Below are 23,790 nucleotides of genomic sequence, written 5' to 3' on the forward strand. Positions count from 1 at the left end.
AAATTTGGTGACCTGGGAGATGGTCAAGCACAATTTTTGAAAAAACTGAGCTTAGAAATTAGATGAGAGCATGAAAATGGAATCTAGGAATATCCCAATGATAAACTGACAAGAAGAGGCCCAAAAAGTAAACTTGACTAGGTAATTTTGACTAAAAGTAACTAGCGTAACGGAAGGGACAAAATAGGGTACCGAACTGTACATTTTAGAAAAATTTGCTTGCTTGGCAATAGATACACGATATCATCATTAAATCTGATGCAGAAGTCTCCTCTTTTGGGGATAATGTGAATGAAGTTAACTTTTTGAGTAGTTTTTATGCCCTAGAGAAAAAGAAATTAAGATCAAGTTCAATTTTTTATTATTTTTTAAAGAAAAATTTAGATATTTGGACTTCAAAGGGACCTCAAAGGTGCAGAAATCATTTATAGATAGTCACATTATATTTTTTAAAGGGGCACCTTATCAGAGAACACAAAAAAGTTAAAAGTTTTGAGTACGTTGGCTTGATTTCTTAGTTATGACCGGAATAAGTTTTAAAACGTAACGGAAGGGACAGTGTGCCAAAAATGTGGCCTTTACCCTGCTTCCTGATAAACTACTTTTTAGATTTGTTTCACACAAGCTAGTCCTCCTGATTAGTCCTTAGATCAACTGTAGCTCCTGCATCAAATTCCTGCTCGTCTGAGCAGAGGAATGTTAAGAGATGGTAAAACAACCTCAAAAAACAAAAAACGACTTATCATACAAGTGATTCAGTTCAAAGGACATGAAATTCTTGCCGGCAACTACAGCTTTATTTTTGTCTGCAGTTCGTCGGTTATTTGTTTGCTGTAGCCAGTAATAATAACAGTAGTCTGCAAATTTACAGCCAGACAGCCAACAAGTCCATTAAACAATAAGTCCAGAGGTCAGTCGATGTCAGCTCAGCAGAGATGAGCGAGTTAAACAACAATAAAACAAGCAAGTTCAGATATCAGTCCTGGTTGGTCGAGGTCAGCAACGGTGATTCCAGAGTATGTAAGTCCATTAAACGAGTTCAGAGGTCAGTCAAGGTCAGCAGCAGTAATAAAACAATAAAACAATGTCATAGAAATTGATCAACAGATAAACACCAGAAGTTACTAAGACTAACAATATGTGACTTCGACATCTGTAAAATAGAGATAAAGTATAATGGAGATTGACCTAGACTAGATATAAGACTGGATTTTGCATATTATTCGGGTCCGGAATTTACTAATTGGCAAGAGCTTTTTTTGCTATACTTTAAAACAACCTACACCAAAGGTCTTAAAGGGCGGGAGTTTCAGTTGAATCTATTTTGTAAACCTAAGTTTCTTATGCGTAAACCTAGGTTTACATATCTAAACCTAGGTTTACAAGTTGTAAACCAAGGTTTAGAGCTGTAAACCTAGGTTTAGAACTTGTAAACCTAGGTTTAGAACTGTAAACCTAGGTTTACAGTCATTTTTGTGCTAAACGGCTTCCATACAGCCGAGCTGTGTTAAATCGAATGTTCCGGCATTTCCCCGGTCCCCTACCGCCTTTATATGTCCCGGTTCGGGGGTTTGCTGAGAGAAAGAAACTGAAGGGAGGGGGTGTGATTAATATCATTGATGCAGCGAGCTGATTGATGGCAACTGCGTTTGGTCAAAACTTTAAGAATTCATGCAGTTGACTCTCACTAATCCGAACTCGAACAACGGGGAATCTTATTTGCTCAGATTACAGAGTTACACGGACCGGGGGGTGGGGGGCAACTTAGGCAAAATTAGGTAGACGGCGCGGCGGGACGTGCCGCTTCGCTGGTTAGGGTCCCTTTTTTAGCCTCTGAAGATATCTGACAGGGTTCCAAATCTACTAATTTTTGTGTATCTGACAGGGTCCACATTTGGTTGTTTGGACAATTTTTCAGAGGGAAAGAATTAGAAAATTTCCCGGGGGTAGGTTACTTAGGCAAGTAAAGGGTACGGGTATGTGCCGCTCTAAAGGGACCTTTTTGGGACTTTAAAGCCGCTGTAAGGGTTGGGGAAAAAAAAAAGAAAATTAAATTTCAGTCCCAGTAAGGGCCGGAAAAATCGCAAAATTTTCCTATAAATATTTAGAAAGGGACCCTTATTGGCTCCTTTTGCTTAAGTGGTCAGGTGGGGGACAACCATTGAGGTGGGGGGCGTACGGTTTTACGGAATTGCGGAAATCGACCCTTTTTTCTTCGGAATTTCGGAAATCAGGCAAAATTCCTTCGGTATTTCGGAATTCTGAAATTGTTTCGGTATCGGAAACCCGTGAATTTTTGCTTCGAAATTTCGGTATTATAAAGTTTTTATCCCCTTTTTTCGGAATTCATACATGAAAAATCAAAAATTAGCCAAAACGGGGGAAAAAAACCCAAAAATCGGTATCGGAATTGCAAGTATTTTTTACGGAATTTCGGAAATTTTAGCAAAATTGTCCGGTATTTCGGAAATCACAAACCCCGTACGCCCCCCCATTGAGTTTAAAGCCCGAAGAGTTAGAGTTGACGAAGTTGGAAAAAGATGTCATAACCCCTACCGAACCAGAGTTTTACAAAAGGTTTTGTCGAGGATTCAATAATCAAACGACATAAAGATGAACCGGATACCCTTCTCGAGAGTCCGAATAACTCACCCAAATATCAGAAGTGAAACCTGAAAAATTCCTTGACACCAAATTAACGTATGAAAATGGCGAAATTAGCACATCAGTATTTCGGAGTGATAAAAAAGTTCCAGTCCATTGGTCATCAAAAATTCCCCAAAAGTTTAAGCGAAATGCTGTGAATGTTGACCAATATCGAGCAAAGAATATTGCATCATATTTTTCAATGGAAAAGGAAATTGTAGTTGATAAGTTTTAAAGAGCTGGTTTCCCTTCAAGATTTGTAGCAAGTGTTGTTAAGATTTTTCATGAAAAAGAGCAGAATAATATGATCATACCCGAAAACCTGTTCGAATTACCCAAAAAGTTTGTTTCCGTAAACATTCCGTTCTGCCAGAAAAATGAAGAACTTTCGAAAAAGTTTATGGAAAAGTTTCACAGCTTCACAAATGAAAAATTTCGTCTCATGATAAAATGGCAAACAAGGAAAGCTAAAAGTTTGTTTAAAGTCAAAAGTCAAAATCCTCACCCATCTTGTAAAATTTATTTCGGCGAATGCAGCTGTGGTGAGACATATGTGGGGGAAACTGTTCGAAATGTTGAAATTAGATGGGCCGAGCATGATTCATCAAACGGAAAATCTGAACCGTCAAAATACTTAAAAAGTAACAATGATCACGCATTTACTCGGAGAATTCTCTCACCAGCTCCAAAGCATACCCGAGAGAGAAAGAATCTTGAAGCTTCAATAATAGCAATTAAAAACCCGTCATTAAACAATCAAATTGAAACGAAAATTTTACAACTTTTTAGACATGGAATTACCTAGAGATATTTGCAACAATACCTTGTATACTCTCATGAGTATTAGTGCAATTATCTCTACTTTTAGCTTTTTTTATAAATTTGATAACATTTTATTTTGAACGTTTTACTTGTATATGCACTGATGATGTTTTTTAATATTTCCCGCTTTTTGGGGGAAATGTTTTTAAAATCGGCTTTTTAGGGAGGTTCGATGTAAACTTTTGAAAGCGGTCGCGCGATCTGAAAGCGTGTGATAATAGAATGAATAAGTGTCAGTAGCTAGTCTTTCCAAAGCTTTGGCGTATGCTATTTTATTACTATTGAGATAAAAACAATATTAAGGATATGGAAAACTGTGGAAGTTTATCTCCCTAGTATTCTTGAAGTGAGAGACACCATTTTAATTGTCAAACTAATTACCTAGTAAGCTTTGAGTTCACGTTTGGTTTTTATGCTCTGTGTTGCTCTAGATTGAAAGAGTTGGTTGAAAGTGTCGTCCAGAGTCCAGTTTCCAGACAAACACAAATACCTTCAGTGAGCTTGTGTGTCTATCGCCATCGAAAAAACGTGCATTTGAGGAAGCTGCAGAAGAAAAAACCCCTCTTCAATTAGATAATGTTTATCTAAGCCCAAGTAAGTTGAAGAAATACAATGATGTCATCAAATTTGGAAGCCCTTCAAAAGAAACAAAGACGGCTGTAGAATTTCCGTATCTGCCAGTTCCTGAACCAAAAGGTCAGCCAGATGCACCCATAATCAATATTAGCGACATCACCCTTATCTGTGACATTGTATCAATTAAGGCAGGCATTCATTAATATTGATAACCGTCCAGTTGTAAGTGTGCAGCTTCCTTACAAGAGTGATCCTGTCAACAAAAAAGATTGTTGGGCTAATGACTCAACTGGTGCAATGCCATTGGCTCGTTGGGGTGATTTAGTAAATCAAGTGGAGAGTAGTGGAACCTATCGTGTAATCAACGCTAAAGTGAAGTCTGCTCTGGGTATGGCAAGTTGTCTCTAACCACTAACAGTGAGGCTGGAACATCGATTTTTGAGGATTACGATTTTACCAGCTTTTTAGCGATTTTTGCCTCGCTAACCCAAATCTCGCAACCTCTTTATCTTAAAGGATGATCGAAATTAGAGTTTTTCAGCATTCCGAAAAAAATGCAAAGCAGAAATTTTTTCATCTTCACAGGATCGATTGTCAACAACAAAATACATCTTTTGGTCTTTGGGTTTGTTTCTGACGTTTTTTCTTCAAAGAATATCGATCACTTTCCTTTTCCCCTTGAGCGCGCGAGAAAAAAATGATTAGCTCGCATTCTCGCGCGGGCGAATAAAGATGAGGCGGCAATCTTGCACTGAGGGTGCTACTTAGTTTCCGCCCTATTTTGCGCCCACCATAGAATGGTCCAAATACGGGGGTATTCCAAATGATAAACGATGTCGTTCTGTAAGTGTTTTATTTTCTGATAGATACAAATAGTATATTGAATACTATTAACTTATTTATTTAAATATTTTTGTGCCCAAATTTAAATATCTGGTTAAATAAAAAACAAATGACAGCAGTTCTGTTTTTCCCTCAAACACCCGGGAAAAGTTTTTTTGCCGACTTAGCTATTTTACAAATTTCGGAAAAGAACTCCCATAGGAATTCCGATTCATAACCCGATTGGTTCATTTCAGAACGGCTTCAAGAAAGTCATAATGGCAGATAATTTTAAAAGTTTCTCTGAGTAAATGTGTGTAATTTATTGATGTTGATGGCTTGTTGATTCTTTAAAGAAAAAAGATAACAGGTATAGCTTTTTCTAATCCTTGAATATCGAGGTTCCAGCTACACTGACTAATTCTTCAACCAAAATTTACAATGATGACACTGTTGTAGCCCCATCCCCATTACCAACTAATCAGAAAACATCAGCTGTCAAGTTTCCACCCATCAGATTGATCAATTTGCAACGCAGGTATTACTGTACTTCATGTAATAAATTCAAAGATTCTACATCACCAAATCCAAACTTATTTTCTTGCTCATCATGTAAATCTAATCTCTCAACCGTACGCATGAAAAAGAGAATTAGTACTCTATTAGAATTTGAGGATGATCACGAATCGGTCAAAGTTAGGTTTGGAGGAAGCCAGGTGGAGGAATACTTTAAAAGATTTGGCTCTGCCATGCCCCGTGATGTTGATGACCATCAGTATTGCCCTACTGCAGGACTGTAACTCTATCATGCTTTATGATGCACAAAATTATTGTATTGGGTTTAAGTAAACTTACTCCCTTGCTGTGAGACGTATAAATTTATAGAACTGTCATTGATGACTTTTATTATAGTAAAAGAAAATTTATTTTGATATTTGTTTTCATTTACAGTAGCTGTCTTTTGAATTTTGCTGGAAAAAAGAATTGAATTTTAATCTTGATCTTTTTATGACTTGGAGGTAAATTAAATACCATTCCGTTCTACTGTTACATTGTTATTTTTTGTTCTCTTTTGATGTTTGAAGGTGTGGTTATTAAGTTTTATCTTCACTCAGTCTTCTGAACTTTGAAAAGAATCAATTTATAATTATTCTTATAAGAGTATGGGCTATGATGAGAATGTTTGTCCATATGTTAATATATTTATATTTTGCCGCTAAAAACTGTAATTATTTCAATGCTGTTTTGCAGATGGACACAAATACCTTCAGTGAGCTTGTGTGTCTCTCATCATTGAAAAAACGTGCATTTGAGAAAGCTGCAGAAAAAAAAACATTGTTGTTTTTTGTTCTCTTTTGATATTTGAAGGTTTCATCTTCATTCCATCTTCTAAACTTTGAAATCAAATTATAATTGTTCTTATAAAAGTATGGGCTATGAACGGAATGTGAATGTGTGTCAATTTGTTGTTTTTTCTATTTTGTTCTGCCCTATATTTCAGCTATCCTGTGGCACTGTTTTGGCCAATCTAACTTGCCAGCTTTGAGAATAGACCAGTATTTAGCTTCCTTGACTTGCCTTTCTCAATCATATACTTTGCTTCTGCTGTTCTTAATTTGTATTTTCATATTCTAAGCGTATATAGATTTTAATATATTTTCATGGATACTACTTCATATTTTAAACTGTATAATAACTTAAAAAAGAAACTCTTCAGTTTTTCCTGCTCTTTTGTATTTGATGTTCTATGAATTTATGTGGATTTAAATATATTTTCATAGTACTTTATATTTCATACTGTAAATAGCTCAAAGAAACTCTTCATTGCAAACATTATGTAGGCTTGTCTTTAAAAAAAAGCTGAGGTAAGTTATGGCATGTCTCAAAAACATGAAAATTTTGACACATGCCATAAGTCACCTGGGACACCAATTTACAATACAATACCTTAGGGAACTAAATTCCCCCCTTTTTATAATTTTTTGTTTTACTAATATTTTTTATTTCGACCGCAAAAATTAGATGCAAAAAGCACTAAAAGATTTCGACGTTACTTCTCAAACACAGCTTGATTTAGGCCAATTCTCTACTTCCTAAGTACCAACTCCTACTAAAACTCAGCAATTTACTTATGTAGTATAATTAAGTTCTGAATGTCGATTTAGACTGGAATGGCTTTTAGAATAAAAGTCAATTTAAATATCTGCAGGCTACGGCACTATCTTCCCCCAGTAATGAAAATAGAGGGTAATTCCCTGCGACGAACGAAATACACTTGTGAAAATACGCAACATGATTTGTCAAAACTGAGGTTCGGAATTCTCGAGTTATGACGTCATCACTAGCATTTTCCATCCGTCGTGGCGATTTTCATCAAAATATTTAACCTCGCTATTCATGATATTCATGACGTAATCTTTTCCACGGAAGCACCCGAGATAACCCGGAACTAGTGGCAAAATAACAAAAGACTTTTGCCGCTAGTCCGTATTATTTCGTGTGCTGCCGTGTAAAAGATTACATCATGAATTGAGAAGAATTAACGGAAATCTCCATTCCAGTCTTTATGAACGGACGATGGATTTCAAAGTTCAAAATCAAGTGTGAAAATGTTAAAAATTCATTGGGGCATAAATTTTTTTAAAAGGCATCAAAAATATATTTGCCAAGACAGTTAACTGGCTATCGAAGAAAAAATAGTTACTTTGATATTATTTTTCTTTCTTTTGATATTAATATTCAATGTTTATAATCCGTATTTACATCCAAATTTATTAACCCTTCTCTGTGCTGCTTCCTTTTTCATTTATTATTTAGACAGAAAAGAAATTTTTATATGAAAACTGAGTTGAACTTTTAATATCGCGCCGCACCTAAAGTAAATTCACAAAAATTTAATAAAGCGCCAATTGAGAAAATTCGAGTTAAATCATTAAAATAAATACCATATTATTAAAGTTAAAATAGATGCTGAAAAATGTATCCAATCCAAAAGTTAATTTGTGCTTAAAGAATTTGGGCTACTGTTGGGTATCTAGGGACGCGGACGGTTCCGTGTATGTTACCACAAGGAAACTAATTTAACAAAGTATCGCTCGAGAAATTTGATGTAAACAACCTCTATACGTGCAACGCTCGCGCCTATCACCGCGTGCGTGTGCGAAGAAAACAAATTCCTATCAGGGTGTATTTGTAAAATACTCTCTTTTCTATAGTATATTTATTTGATAACTTTATTTACAGTGATTGATAGAGTTAAGGAATAAGAAGAAGTAAGGACAAGAATTTTTGTTTCATCGTTAGAAAATAATTTCAATTACAATTTTAAAAGCTGTTGTTGGGAAATATTTTGTCGCATATTTGCGAATCTTGTTAATAAAACGAAAAGCTTATGCTGAAAAATATTTGTTGAAATGTTTTTTGAATAATAGTTAAAGTTCAATCTCTAACCTTTCTCAGGCAAGAAAAAGTGAAGCCTTAAAAAATGCGCCACAGATTGAATCTAGTAATTCCTCTGTTTACGATTGATATTGTTTTCAAAATTTAGCGAAAAATTTTAGTTTCAATCTGTCATTTGTGTAAAAACTAGGCGGGTCGCTCAAGGACGCGCAACTTATTGCACGCTTTTAACCGCAAAAAACAACGCTCGTTCCGGCTGAGCACCCAGATTGAAGAAATTTTCAACACCTGGAAGGTCTAGATTACGGAATCTTGCAAGACCGCGTCAAGGATTTTTGCAACCGGAGGCACATAAAAGGCCGACTATCATTCTGGGAAATTGGTCCGTTCCTTTATAGAGCTTTAGCATGTTTTTGACCAGGTTTTGATGTTTTATGTAATTTTGGGTGTAGATTTAAAAAAAAGTGGTCCGTAGTTCTGAAAAATTGATGGAAAGGCTTTACGGGAGGGGCCAGAACCCGTACCAGACCAGCGGCTGCCAATCCATCATTGGAATATCAGATAAGGTTGAGAAGAGTTTCAAGTGACTTGGGTGGAAAGGGAGGAGGAAAAAAACATGATTAATCGTCAGGCGATATGAGAGTAAGCTTTTACGATTCCAAAACAACAAAAAGTAAATAATTAGCTGCTCCAACGTCAGAATTTTCACCTTTCAAAGTCGCTATATGATTTGAACTTTGTAGGAGACTGCGCCACCTATGACTATGACCCTAGAATTAAAACTTTGCTGTTGAAATCCGTAAAATCAGATAAATAAACTGATGGGATTTAGCTGGTAATAGCTTCGTCAACAAGTTAGTCATAGAGAGAGCTTAGACAATAGGGATGTCACCAGAAATAAAGAAGAGAAAATTAACTTAATGTAGCTATAAAATTTAATAGATCTTAAATATAAAGTTTTAAAATAACGAGTAAAAAATAAAATAATTGAAAATATTGAAAATTTTCCACACATTTCTCTGTAAATATTCTGGTGAATACGAATCTAAGTTCAAACCAACCCCTAGTTATGGAATGAGAACTCTCACATCATCCATCCATCAATCAGTAAACTCAAGAAAAATTTCTTTCTTTAAAGGTCTTTATATTTAGATAATTATATAATTAACGTGAGTCGAGGATAACTTGCATCAACAAACGTCACAAGTATAATGTTCTTGTTCACATTATTTTCAGATATGGGAGGACTTTTTGTGATATAATTTTTGCTTATAATATAAGGAGGAGACATACTTTTCTATAAAGGGTAATACTAAATATAATTTGTCACAATTAAAATAATTTGAATTAATATTTACAATTCTAATCATACTCTAAGCTTATTCTCGACCATTCTCGTTTCATTTTCAGGTCCATAAAAACTAATTGAAATAGCGTAGAGTAAAGGTTTTAGCAAGTTTACTCTATAAAAGAAACTCCATAGTAAATTTTTTGAAGAATAAGCTTATTTGGAGTCCGATTCGGATACAAAATATTGTCGGATGTACCACATAATAAATGTCCATCAAATCAAGGGAAAATCATAGGGTCGAGAATGCTTGTTTAATACTACAAATTTAAAATTGGGAAATACTAATTATGGATTCCAAATTACAATATCAACAGATAACAACGACCAATAAACAAAAATTAAAAATGTTAAATACACCTGATCTAATCAAGTCATTCTCTAGTCCAAATGTTTTTCCATTTCCAAAGAGAGTTCGAGTTACAGAAAAATGCACCCTCACTTACAAATCACTATAAATAATTCACAAATTTACTTCACTTTTCGCGTAGCCGTACCAAGTTCAACTTGACGTACACGTTGAGCGAAATTCAAACTACATATTGTCTCACCCACATTCTTTACAACAGGAGAAACTTGGACCACCATTAATGTTTTCGAATCACCACCTTAAAGAGGGTAAAAGGAGTCATTGTATTACCTGAAGGGCAACATATGTCACCAGAATTGCCTTAAGTAACAATAAAAGCAATGAGGTCAGCGTTCTTGATTTTAGCACAGAGTAGTACACAGGGTTCGATTACAAAGTCAAATTATAATGTCTGACATACTTCCCTGTACTGTTATCAGAATAAGGTAGCCACTTTCCCTTGCATGACAGGTGAAAAGGTTGAAGGTTCAATCACCACTCGGTTCTGTAATTCACTTGTCAAGTGATTGAACCTTCAACCTTTTCCACCTATGTCATGCAAGGGAAAGTGGCTACCTTATTCTGATAACAGTACAGGGAAGTATGTCAGAAATTGTAATTTGGAGTGACTTTGTCAAAACTGGACAAAAAGATGTTCCGAATGCATCACGAGAGTCTATTACTGTATACCTTATTAGACTTGGTTACCTTCGCGTTAATTGCAACTGTTTAACAAAATTTGAGCCAAGTTTTTTTTTCGAAAACCTTGCTATTCGCGTTAATAAACTGTCGTACTCATTTTCCTCGCGTTAAATCTTGATTAATAGTGTGTAATATAAAGGCAATCATATGCATTGAGAAGGCATACTTAATTAAATACATATGTCAAACACATACCTAAAGAATCATGTAGCAAATATGTCAATTTAGAGTTGCGGTAAGGCACGTGTTTACTTTTGTTTTTGAGAGCATGAATGACATCACCAAGAGCGGAAAGAGATTTATTGATGCATTGCGCTTCTTTCATTCGAATACCATCTGATCCAGATTTGCTGACACGTTCACTACCAGCCAAATCAACAAGATTTAATTTCCCTGCAAAAGAAAATAATCAGAAATAGTATCTCATTAAAGATGAAACTTCAAAAAGCACTTTGTAATAACTAATGTACACTTCATTTTAATCGTTGGTTAGGACCACACTAGTACTCTACAATGAATTTTACAGCAGACTCTCGCTTATTCAAATTTATATAATTCGAATTTATTCCCAATTCCCGTCAAGGAAAATCCTTCTCATTGTACTTTCCATAACTCGACTAATTCGAGTTGTGATTCTCTGTAATTCGAAAAAATAAGATTTCCCGTTTGAGTTCGAATTAGCGAGAGTCAACTATAAATACCTTTTTTGAGCAACACTCTTGCAAAACTGTTAGTACTTGGAAACTCTCTTTATCTAATTCAAAATTTAAAGAATTAATCCATGCGTCTTACAAGTTGTATATAAAATTTTACTTGGGGAGATAAAAAAATGTGTTTTTGTCTGCGAAGTGTTTAAGTATCCGAATCTTATTATAGGAAACTCTCGCGTATTCGAACTTTTACTATTCGAACTTTTATTATTCGAACTTCTATTATTCGAACTTCTATTATTCGAACTTGTTATCAATTCCCGTCAAGAAGAAACCCTCTTGAAATACTTTCTGTAATTCGAACAAATTAGATTCACCCCGTTCGAGTTCGAATTAGTGAGAATCAATTGTATAAAATGTAGCAATTGTTCTTTACTATGATGAATGGCAAGAACTTACCTAAATTATAGAGGATTCTGTTAGATAGTACATAAGAAAAAGCTAAAAATAAACAATTTTCCCTACGAGAAAGCAGGCGAAAACGGGTTTGTTCACCAAACAATGGAGAGCAACATAGGATATACACGCGCAAACAACCTTTTAGGCGAAATATGGAAGATGTATATTGTAAAGCTTATGTATAAAACAATATTGGTCCTTACCATTGACTCGAGTACCAGTATTTATATTTTCACCGATGACATTTATAGTAAGAACGGAATGTGAGCGACTACTTCGTTCATTCATGTCTGTGCATGCAGTACTTCTGTTCGCTCGGCCAAGCGCAAACACCTAACAATGTAAAAAATTAAAATTCTTCACAAAAAACGGATTTGGATTGGAGCTTAACAAACTGAATTCAAGACAGTATAACTGTGTAAAAAAGAACTTCAATAAGAATTTCACTGATCGTTATTCAGCATATTCCGCGTACGAAACGTGTAGACTCTGAAGGTCTTGGCTCAATTAGAGGATTTAACCAGGTTGGTTGAATTTGATGATTTTAATTCAGCTTTGGGATGAAATTTGAATGAGCGCGGAGATTTGGTAAAACTAAGCAATCGCACCAAAATCAAACGTCAATTATAAACACAAATAGCAGAACCAAGTTTCTTTCACTTTTGCTTTCATTTCAAGCAAAAAGCAACACAGTTTCGAATGTTTTGGCCAAATAAACTTGTCAAATCATCATATTCACCGCAGCCGCTTAGACCAGAGCGTGGTGCGCGTATAGAATGGGTGATCTTTGAATAAGACATACCTCGTTGACGTCCCTTACGTTATTGACTTTAACGTGCGTCAAATCGGGTACGTAATTACCATCCTTCCCTTGTTTAATTGTCAACTTTGTAGTCGGTTCAACGCTCAATAAATCGCGTAACATTTCATTATAAATTTCGACGAAGGATACCAAAATGGTGAAATTCCAATCACGCATCTCGTTTGAACATTGAAAGAGTTGTTTTAATGCTCGTTGATTGATACCAGGATTTTCTTTTGTACCCTTAAAGAAATTAAAAATCATAACATTTTACAGCTTTCCCTTTCAGTTCTTTTTAAATAGGGACATGGCAGTGAGTTAACAGTGCACCAAAAGTCATCTATTCGAGATTTAGGCAAGGAAGTTAAGGTACGAAATGTGATACTGTAGTGTCCATACAATTCTCTTAATTCTGGACACGTACATTGACTTACCAAACTAAGCTTTAAAAGGTCTACTAAAATAATGAAGAGCAATTTTTATCTGCTATTAGATAACTAATAAACCTTGGGTGGGGATGCTTTGGAACATTTCTACTTGGTAATACCCAAAAATAAGGTCATTCTGGACTAAAACCATTTAAAAAGCTATTTAGAGCAAAATAAGGGACTTAGAAGATAAACAATCGGGGGCGTTTATCAGGCACCTAAGAGTACCATGTATGACCCATTCTGTTGTGAATACCAGCTACAATAGCTAAAGATTTATCAAAATAGTTATGGATGAATAGCTACGGCGTGAAGGTGAAGTTTACCTCCATGGTGAAAGTTTTACCACTTCCAGTCTGTCCATAGGCGAATATGCAAACATTGAAACCATCCAAACATGACGTCACTAACCATTCAACATCTTCAAACACCTATAGCGAGAGTTGAAAACGAAAATTATATGGAGACATAAGCTTCAAGGTTAGTTACTCGTAGTTATACCCCACCCTGACACTACCTGACAATCTATAATTTCAGGAGATACACGATTCAAAGTCCGTGTACATTTAATACCATTCCTATCATTGTATTGTATTCTTTGACTTTCATGAAAGTCAGCAGAAAAACGACAGTCTAAAGTCAGTACAATCATTGAGTTTAAAGCCCGAAGGGCTAGAGTAGAATCTTTAACTTTTCTCAGGCAAGAAAAAGTGAAGCCACTTATTTCCCATCCAGAACGCGCCTAGAACGCGCCGCAATCATGACTGTATCTAGCGGTTCCTTTGTTTTTGAGGACTGCATTTTTTGAAATCAGCGATAGATTTTACTTTCAATCTAGCGTTTGTGTAAAAACCACCCAAGGGCGTTCTAAATGGGAAACTAAAGTCTGTCCAGATATAATTGGCAGTGGAAAGAAGAATGCCTGTAACTTTTGATAGTCAAATATAATTATGGAATTTTTTTTGCTTGTTTTAGAGAATCAAAAGCACTTTATTTGAATGGCAAGCATTTCCATAATTATATTTGACTATCAAAAGTTACAGGCATTCTTGTTGCCACTGCCAATTATATCTGGACAGACTTTAAGTAGCTTCATTTCCCATGTAAAAATTTCTACTTTAGCCATGCCGAAAATTTGCAACTGTAGACAGTCTCGTTGTCTCTTATAGAGTGAAAGTACTACAAGAAAGTCGGACAGCCGTCTAAAGTAGAGTGTAATAGAAATGGAACACAGCCACCACATGCTAAAAATAAGTCCTTTGCAACATAGTCGTTCATCACCTCCCCCACGCATTTCCATACAGAAGAAATAAAAAAAGTGGCTTACTTCAGTTTGAGATGCGTTTGGCTGAAAGACACGATCCATTTGAAAATGTTTGTTGGACGATTTGTTTTGTACCCACAATGCATCATCGTTATCGGGATCATCGCCAAAGGTGACCGCTTGCTCGTCGTCGTCGCCATCTTCCTGTATTAAAAAAACATCTTATCATGAATTCCATATGTGACTAACGGACATTTCCACTGTTTAGCAGGCTAGAAGTCAAGCTTGAAAATAGGAATAAAACTTCTTTTGGTGTGGTAACTATCAGTGGGGGTCAAAGTTTCAAGAACCATATAAAACTTTTTCTCTTGACTTTCACTTGGTCAGAAATTGCAATTAATAGGCCCGTGTGCCGTGACTAACGGACACAAAAATTAACATCTAAAATGGGACACTTTTACAAATAGCTGTAAAGTGCTGTTCCTAAAGCTACAGTTTGGGTTTTTTGCTTAAATTCACTAGAGGAAAGATTGAATTTTATGTTTCAAAATTAATTTTGAAAAAAAATTGTCAAAGTAAGAAAATATGACAAAAATTGGGCAAAAAATGCTGTGACTAACGGACATTTAAAAACGTGACTAACGGACAAAACGGTTTTTTAATGATTCTGACGAGGCAATCCAACCATTCCTATATTTGGTGCTTTAGGGGTGAAATGTTATATCAATAGAATGACAAAAGCCTAAAAGAATAGAAGAATTCTTATTTTTCTCTGTGTGGTACCATTCCTGTCAAGTTCATAGATCCCGAAAATTTGAAAATTTTTAAATATAAAGATCTGTTGAATTTTTATGGGTGTTTTTTGCACTGCATTGTTTCTTTGTTGAATCAGGACAAAGACAGACAAATTGGGTAAGAGTATTTTATTTATTTACTTATTTACTTATTCTCCCTATTATGACAACTAGTCCGTTAGTCACGAAAATGTAAAATGCACACACAAAGAAAGGATTTACTATTTAACATATATCTATGGGTAAAATGGGTAAATATAGTCAAAATAGCTTTGATAAGAACAAAATACATGTTTTTTTAAGCGAGTGCCGTCTATTATATTCTCCGAACTCTGAATTTTAAATCTATTTCGTGACTAACGGACAATTGCAATGTTTACTAACAGAAAACAACTTTTAGTGAAAAAATACTTCATTTTTAGTAAGTTTAGCCTTAATTTGTTTGCAATAAGGTGTTAGAAACCAACCATTTTGAAAAAGATCTTTTTTCATCTCAGGTAGAATGAGTTTCGTGACTAACGGACACTTTTTGATGAGCCTCTTGTGAGCTACCCACTCAACCTTTGGGGCTAAAACTTTGCACTTATTTTATGGTCATAGTACTTCTGTTTTTAAGACAAAAATAAAAGAAACATGCAGCTTCCCTTGGCTTTCATTGGAACTTTTCTTCTTATCAGTGTGACTAACGGACAGTCGGGTAGGCATGTATAACAGCCAGAAAAAAAACAAATAGGAGTTAAGCAAAGCAGATTTTGATTATGGATATGTTTTCTATAATGGTTGTCAGTACTCTATCACAGGTTTATGTACTGATACAATCACATTTGGATAAAAAAAGTTTCTGGCAAAGTTCTTGGTTTTTTCAAGCAATTTTGTATTTTTTTCTTTAACAGGTTGAACACGGCAAAACACACGTGTGTTTAGGACGCCACATGGACGTTGTTTAGACGTCAAAACCCAAATTTTCCCTTCAATCAATATTGATTTTGGTACAGAAGAAAGTGGTCAAAGCAAAGTTTGTATCTTGTATTTCTGGAAATGGACTTAAAAAACAAATTAGGCAAGATACTTCAAATCTTGTACATTATCCCGCATCAGTAAGATTCTAACAATTTCATTGGTCAAAAGACATCACGTGGAGGTGGGATTGACGTTCGATTGAGAAAAAAAAGAAGACATTGCATATTGACGAATGCGCTTTCGAATGTTTTGATCAAGATTCGAATGTTTTGTTTTGAAAAGACTTGAAATCGAAATCGAAATCGAAATGGTCGGGGTTGAAAAAATCAACAAACAGAAGATCTTCAAAGTTATTTTAAGTTTTACTTTTCTTGAGTTTAATATGAATACAGTAAGACTTTTAATTGCGATGTTATAAAATGTAACTTTTACTCTTTTACGGATCCCACTTTCATTGTTTGATTTACTTCGTAGCTTTTTGATGTAAGTATCTACTTTACTTGGATAGTTCTGAAATTTTTTCGTGCTTTTAGAAAAGATGCAAAGGACTTCATATACAGGGATCAGTAAAACCGTATTGGGACTCGGCAAGCCTCGCCACCAATACGGTTTTACTGACCCTGTATATCCCGTATCCCACCTCGAGAAGACCGTGTAACTAATAATATTTGTATTGCTTTAAATACTCTTTTTGCGCCTCTCTGAGCAGCTCTGAGACGGAAATCCGTCGGTGAAGGAAAAAAAACACAAACCTTAATAACAGGTCGAACACGGCAAAATACACGGATGTTTCCTTTCAAATCCACAAGTTCGTTGTGTAGTTTCTTTCTCAATTCAATTTCTTTCTTATATCGAACAGCTAAGATATTGGAACGTGTATTTGTTTCATTGACTGCCGCTAATACCTGGAATAGAGGGAAGAATAAACTATGACAAAATCTTTGCACACAACATTGATGCGAAAATGAGTGTTTGCACCTTATTTGCACCTTGGACCTTATCGGCCCTTTTTACACCGGCCCTTATTGGCGTTATTTTTGGGCTCGTGGCGCCATAAGGGCCAGCGTAAAAGGAGCCGGCGTAAAAGAGGCCGATAAGGTAATAGAAAGTGAGTCTATTATCACCTTACTGTAATGATCCTTTTGAATCGTATTACGCAGCTAATTTTCATTTGAAAACTTGAGATTGTTTACTTTTTAAGAAATAAATTATGGTTTTTATGTTAAGATAAATTAACCATGCAAACAATATCGATCCACCAAAAATGACTCCCTTTAAATTAACATTCATCGTATACACTAATTGATTGTATGAATTAAGATTGCCTTTTACTTTGCAGGTTCTACTAAAACAAAAATTTCTAAATTGAAGTCTTTTTGTTGTTCTGGGTGACAAAATATCAGCTAGAGATGATGATACTCTAATCAATAATCTTACTAGAGTCCCCGATGTGATGAAAATTTACCTGTTGCTTAAAACCTTCTAGTGAAGTCGCAACTCGCCGATTAAAGTTTTTCAAGTCTTCGTCAAGTTGGCATTTTTCATTGCGTATTTGAGTCAAAATCTTCGGTATGTTTTTGAACGATTCTACTAAATTCATAATAGCGTTATACTTTGTTTCGAGCGTTGACATACGGTGACTGTATTTCGCTTCTAGTTTATCGTGGAGAATTTTTTCGTGGCTTTGCATCTGTTGCAAGGAAAGCTGGTGGAGTTCTTCGTTTGATTTGATCTAAAGATATAAAATAAAAACACTTCGTAGATCAGACAGTTGTGTATTTAAACAAATCGAAGGTGGTGGCATGATCGTGTCAAAAGTCAAATGAAATAAATTAGGATTGGCTTCTTCCTCTACTGTTTATATAGGTTAAAGATTATTGTTCAGGGGTTTCGAAAAACTTCTAAAAAGCTGCTATGTCCATGGAGTGAATTTACTGTCCAGGTGGTCGATTTATTGCTTACAAGGAGTAAAGGACGTGTCTAAGGGGTAAAATTGTCCGAAAGTACTCATGGTGTCGCACTCTTTATGGAACGAAATTTTATGGACATTTTACCCTCTTTTTTGGTAGAAAGCTACTAATTGTGGGGTGAAAAATGGGACGTCGAAGTTAATGATATTAACAGTATTTTGCCGTTCTTTGTTCACCACCACCCCCACAAAGACTAGGCCCCAGCCCCCTGCAACTATATTACTGAAAGTTAAGACATCTTTACCGATACAAATCGTTCCAAAGTAAAATGAAGCTATTCCATTTTGTTAAAAGTGTCGACAGAGTTTTTGAAAATTGATACACCCAGTAATATCATAAACGGAGAGAACATAAAATATATGGCCCTATACCAAGGCAGAGCAACATTCAAAATTTATTTTTCTTTATTTAGTTTCCAAATGTGTCGTTCATCTGGGTGGTGGGGAAAAAGCGTTGATTGAGACGTTTACAATTAAGTTTGGCATTGACATATTTGGCTAACCCATGATCAGCGTTTGGGAAACTTTACTCTCAACCAAGAAATATAAATTTTAAATTTTGAAGAGTATAATAGTAATAAGATTCATGGTTGAAGTTTTACTTGGCAAAGCTTAAAGTATTGACAATTTGTAAATCATTACCTTTCTCTGAAGTTCTTCATTTTTCCTCTTTTCTTTATCCAGTTTACTTCTCATCTCTCGAATATCGGTGATTATATCACGACATTCCTCTTGTCTCTCATCTTGTTCTTTGCGAAGGTCTGACAATTGGTTTTCTAAGGATTGGCATTTGCTCTCGAGCTCATGTTCCTAGTGGTGAATAAATTTGACATAATTATAATTTTACGAGCTTGATGGTCACGTGTCAAATGATACAACCATATCATCGATTTAGCTCTTTTCTCTAGGTAGCGAGATCACTGAGCTTTATATCAACCCTGGAGACATTTTCTCAATCCTTATCAAGCAAAATATTTTGTTCGAAAGTGGTACCTTCATGGTAGTAGCACTACTCGATGTGGGTGTAAATAAACTGAGAGCATAACAGTAGATCTACTTTTCCTTCGATACAACTGTGGCGCCGTTTGACCACTGACCTTTATATTTAAAATTAACGACTACCGGCACTACATCATCAAAAGTTTTCGAGGGAAAGTAGATCTAGCGCTCTCGGTGCATTTACACCGCTATTGAGTAGTGCCGCCATTAGGCTATCACTTTCCAAAAAACTCTGATCAAAAAATTTGCTTGGCCGGGATTGAGAAACTTGGTTCAGGGTAAATAAAGGTCATTGCGTTTGACGTTGAAAACCTTGCAGTGGTTTCTGCGGGTACCACTTAAAAAGTCAGATAAAGCTTTGTCCAGGTTTTATAGTCAGGTCATATGTCATAGTCAAAGTTATATAAAGTCAGTGAGACATCTCAAAGAGAGAGTATAAACGACCAATAGTGAATGGTAAAAAAGGTAAGATCCAACTAGAAACCTTCTTTTTATGCTCAAACGACATGTCTCTTATTTGTGAATGTAATTGGATATTTTCTTCCTCGACTTGACTCAAATTTTCTTCGACACCTTCGTAAGCTTTCTCTTGGATATGAAGCTGAAAAAAAGAAAAAAAGGCACGATAAACATTTAAGGCAAAAAGTTGGTGGACTACCATCGATACGAGTCTCGTGAGTCTGCTATGCTAAATCATGTCCCTTACGCGCCCTTAACATTTTCATGCGCCTTTAAATCTTCACGCACCTTAATTTTTTCTCTCTTTTCTTTTTACGTAAGGCTGCGTAAGGCGAATTTTAGGTACCACTTCTCGATATTGGTGTAAATACACTGAGAGCGCTAGATCTACTTTTCCTTGAATACTTGTGATGTAGCGCCGTTTGGCATTAGGCAAGTTTTAACACTGCAATGGCTTTCAAAAAAAACTCCAATCCAAGATGGCGGATATAGCTTTATACTGGGTTTATAAAGGTCAGCGGCGGAAGCCTTGAAATTTTAAAGTCATTTCATTATAGAAAGGTCGATCCAGATAAGTTGTCTGAGGTCAATGTTCAGAAGATAATTGTAATGACAACAGTTAAAAATATCGAGACCGAGTTATGTATGGGGAATAAGGATTTGTTGAGAATTTATAATAGAAAATTAGAGATTTAGTAACAAGACAATATCCAAAGCTTATACCCATACAAAGTTTTTACCTTTGGAGGGGCAAACCTCAGTCTTGTACATTCAGTTTCCAGATCACGAACTTTCTTTCTCAGGCTTCTGTTTTCACCATCCAGTTCCTTCTGCTTTTGTTTGAAGCTGTTCACTTGTTCAGTCAACAAATCGTATTTAATGTTCGAAATGTTCTTTGACTCCTGAAAACAAAAAATGGAAGCAAAAGGTCAAATTTCAATTATATAGAACAAAAAGCTGTTGATTAAAAGTGAAATAATTCAAGGTTCAAGATTCAAGATTCAAAGTTAATAAAACAGAGCCTATTTCATGTAGAGAACTCAAAATTTAATTACACTCATGCTTTTGGTACAGGACACCAAATTGAACTTTACCTTTTTAGTTTTCAGCGGTAAATAGGGAACTAGCATGACGTTCTAAATGTAATTTAGAACACCATGGGTATCTCTTTATCGAATACTACTCTCTGTATATTAGAGAACTTCACTTAAATACAGATCTTTGGTTCAATACAAACCTTAAGTGGAGTGAGTCTATTCTTCGATATGATATCTTTTTCTTTACTTAGCAGATCATAATCCAATTTTGGTACGTATTTCGTCTTCATGTCCTGTTGCAGCTTTGAAAACTTTTGTTCTTTTTCCTCGCAGAGAGCTTTCAAGTGACAATTCTCGTCATTAAATTTAACCAAACGTTCTTGGAGTTCATCAATTTGTTTGACAAACATATTGACAGAGTTTGAGACGTTGAATAAGACATCTTCTCCTTTCTCTTGTTGAATCTCGTGCATTTGATTTTCTTGCAACACAATATACTGTTGCATGCTACTGTACAGTTTCAGTTTTTCTTCAAGCTTGAATTCAGTTGTTTCTTTACAGATTTTCATCTCTTGTGCATGTTTTTCATTGGCAACCTCAATCTTTTCGCAGTATAATTTGTTCTTTTGCGAAAGGTTCTATCAAATGAAAAACAGTATGTGTGTAAAAGTCAATAATTTTAGACTTTCAACACATTCCAAAACTGCAAAGAAAGAAATTGTTAAAAGTATTTCTTTGCAAGGATTGCCAGATCTGGGTTAGATCCCAGTAAGATTAGCTCACCGAAAGACTTGAGAATTGACATTTTGAAAGTAATCAACTTATCCATAATAGCACACAGTGGTGAGCTTTTAGCTTTATTCATAGGGGGGGTTTGTAGGGGTTCGAAATATCGTTTTCCCGTCAAAATTTTTGCTGAATCCCGGAATCCCGAAAATTGAAAAAAATATTAACACCGTCACACTGGTTTGTACAGGTTCAAATACCAGCATAATGACAAAAAATAAGGCCAAATACCATCACCGTCTGATTCTAAAATACCGTTTTCCGTCTTTTTTTTCGTCAAATCCCGTAATACCGTCCTAAAAAAGGGCCAATCCCGTCACACTGTAAAAGTACAAACCCCCCTTCATAAAACATAGATACCACTTCTCCTAAAAATGGTGTTTTATAAAAGTCCCACTTTTATTTCAAATTTTTTTCACAACGTAACCCTCAAACTGTAAAGGGGCAGATCCAATGAACTGCCACCTATTACGACAAGAATTTTTTAACCAGACTTTTTTTAGAACATGATTATACAATTATGAAAATTTAAATAATATTATTACCTTTACAGTTTCTTTGTGACATTCTATTTCATTCTCCTTGCTTTTCAATTTCCTTTTCAGTGATTTCACTTCTTGGAGCAGCTCATCTAAAAACAATACAGTTACCAAAGTGTCAAAAAGCTGGAGAAGTATCAATAAGCTCTTTTTTATCAATAAGCATCGTATCTTATCATAAATCATTCTTTTCCCAAGACTATAATGAGCTTGGATGGAAATTACTCTTACATAGGTGCCAAATAAACGGTCCCCCCGCTTGTTAATTTTCCGAAAATTTTCCAACCCCCGAACCTTATTAGGACCCCCCCCGTTTATTAATTTTAAAGAATATTTTCAGTTGGCTGAAAGAAGTCCCCTTATTTTGCTCCAAAAGGCCTGATTTTAGCCTATATTTACTTTATTTTTGGGTTTTCATAAGTACAATTTCCAACCCCCCGGCAATTAGGTCCCCCCCTGTTTATTGAAATTTCGAAAATTTTCCAACCCCCCCCCTGTTTATTTGGCACCTAAGAGTACACCATCTTGGGAATAGACCATAGTTAAAAAGAGAGTTTCCAAATGCTGCTGCTGGCTCAAAATCAAATTTCAAGGTTCATGCTCATATGATGTTCGCAATTTTCTTTAGCAATGTTGTAAGTTCAATCTAGCATCAGATGGTTTTTTGAATGATAAAATCCAGGGTGTCAGTATAACGAGGAAGAAAATCCAGGGTGGTCCTTGAAAAATCCAAGGGGATCCTGAAAAATTGGAAAAAAATCCAGGAGGTCACCTTTAAAAAAAAGATCTCCTAAACATAGGGGTATATTTTTTCTGGAATAGCCCAATTACATTGTGCAAAATTTTTGAAGAAGAATGATGAATACCTGGGTCACAATTTTCATCTTCATCATCAGTTAACAATTCCATTTCTAGAAAAATTAGGAAAATAATTATGGAACTTGCAAGAATGGTGGAAAAAATAAACATGAACATGAGGTGAGTCATTGGCAAAGATCATATCAACAATCAGAAGCATGCTTAAGAAAACTTCTCACCGTTTTGTTTTGGCATTTTAATGTCGATGTCCTGAAAAAAGGGAAAGCAAAATCTGTAACATAATAATAATAATATACAACATAAAAATATAAATAAATTCATGAATTAAATTTTATAGTATCATGCATGAACAGTGTACAAGTCCTTCAGCCTCTGGGTCTGCATCACACAAGATAGATTAGATAAATAGCGTGTTTGTTACTCACCCTGTGTACTTTTCTACTACTTAATTCTTTCAGATTAATCTTTTTTTTTCTAAACAAAAAAAATAAGGTGATTTGCCTTGATTTATACGAGGATTAAATTTTGTGAGTTTTGCGCGTTTTGTCAAATATTCATGAAATTCAATAGGGTTGGGTGCCCCCTTTTAAATCCCCCCCCTAGATTTTGAAAAACCCCATTTCGAAAAAAATTTTGAAGCCTCAAAGTACCCAATTCCATGTGTTTTTGCCAAAAAATTGACATTTTTGGATAAAAAATTGAGTCATTTCTCTGAAAAAGGCTTGTTTTTACACTGCTTTGGGGGCCGTACACATAGTACGTACAGTACGCACTAATCTTTTTTTTGTCGACCTTTATGCGTGTTATACGCATCAAGGGAAAGAAGTAGTTTCTTGATAAACATTGAGTTTCATGTATGAACTAAAGGTCCGAACCAAACGATTTGAATTCGAAATTTTCTTAAACTGAGGGAGGTGGTGGGTGAATGAAATTATGTAGTTTACCAGAGGGGGGTATAGCCATTTACAGGGGGTACTCGATTTTTGAAATTTTAGTGCGTACGTACTATGTGGACGGCCCCTTGCTAAAAAATGCATGTTTGACGATTGGTTGAAACATGGGACTGTTGATATCTGGCCTGTATTTTCACTTATATACTGTTAAATCTCTTTGACAACATACTTTCAGAAGATGTCACAGTGACTTTCACTGATAGCGCGG

General features: G+C 35.4%; 1 protein-coding gene across 1 annotated transcript; it reads right to left on the minus strand.

Annotated features, from left to right (window-relative positions):
• Nucleotides 1–9,767: 9,767 nt before the first annotated feature.
• LOC136807264 (kinesin-like protein KIFC3) lies at nt 9,768–23,102 on the minus strand. Its single transcript, XM_067063865.1, has 16 exons — nt 23,055–23,102; nt 22,848–22,878; nt 22,677–22,721; nt 21,817–21,902; nt 20,686–21,123; nt 20,189–20,350; nt 19,474–19,590; nt 18,633–18,800; nt 17,487–17,753; nt 16,774–16,926; nt 14,331–14,471; nt 13,330–13,434; nt 12,576–12,818; nt 11,977–12,106; nt 10,860–11,057; nt 9,768–10,221 (listed from the first exon to the last, which is right to left on the minus strand). The coding sequence occupies exons 2-16, from the start codon at nt 22,861–22,863 to the stop codon at nt 10,085–10,087; spliced, it is 2,406 nt and encodes an 801-aa protein (XP_066919966.1). The 5' UTR covers nt 22,864–22,878; nt 23,055–23,102; the 3' UTR covers nt 9,768–10,084.
• Between the last annotated feature and the right edge of the window lie 688 nt (nt 23,103–23,790).

The sequence above is a fragment of the Clytia hemisphaerica genome, unplaced genomic scaffold, assembly GCF_902728285.1.
Source record: "Clytia hemisphaerica strain Z4C2 unplaced genomic scaffold, Clytia hemisphaerica genome assembly, whole genome shotgun sequence".
Lineage (NCBI taxonomy): Eukaryota > Metazoa > Cnidaria > Hydrozoa > Leptothecata > Clytiidae > Clytia > Clytia hemisphaerica.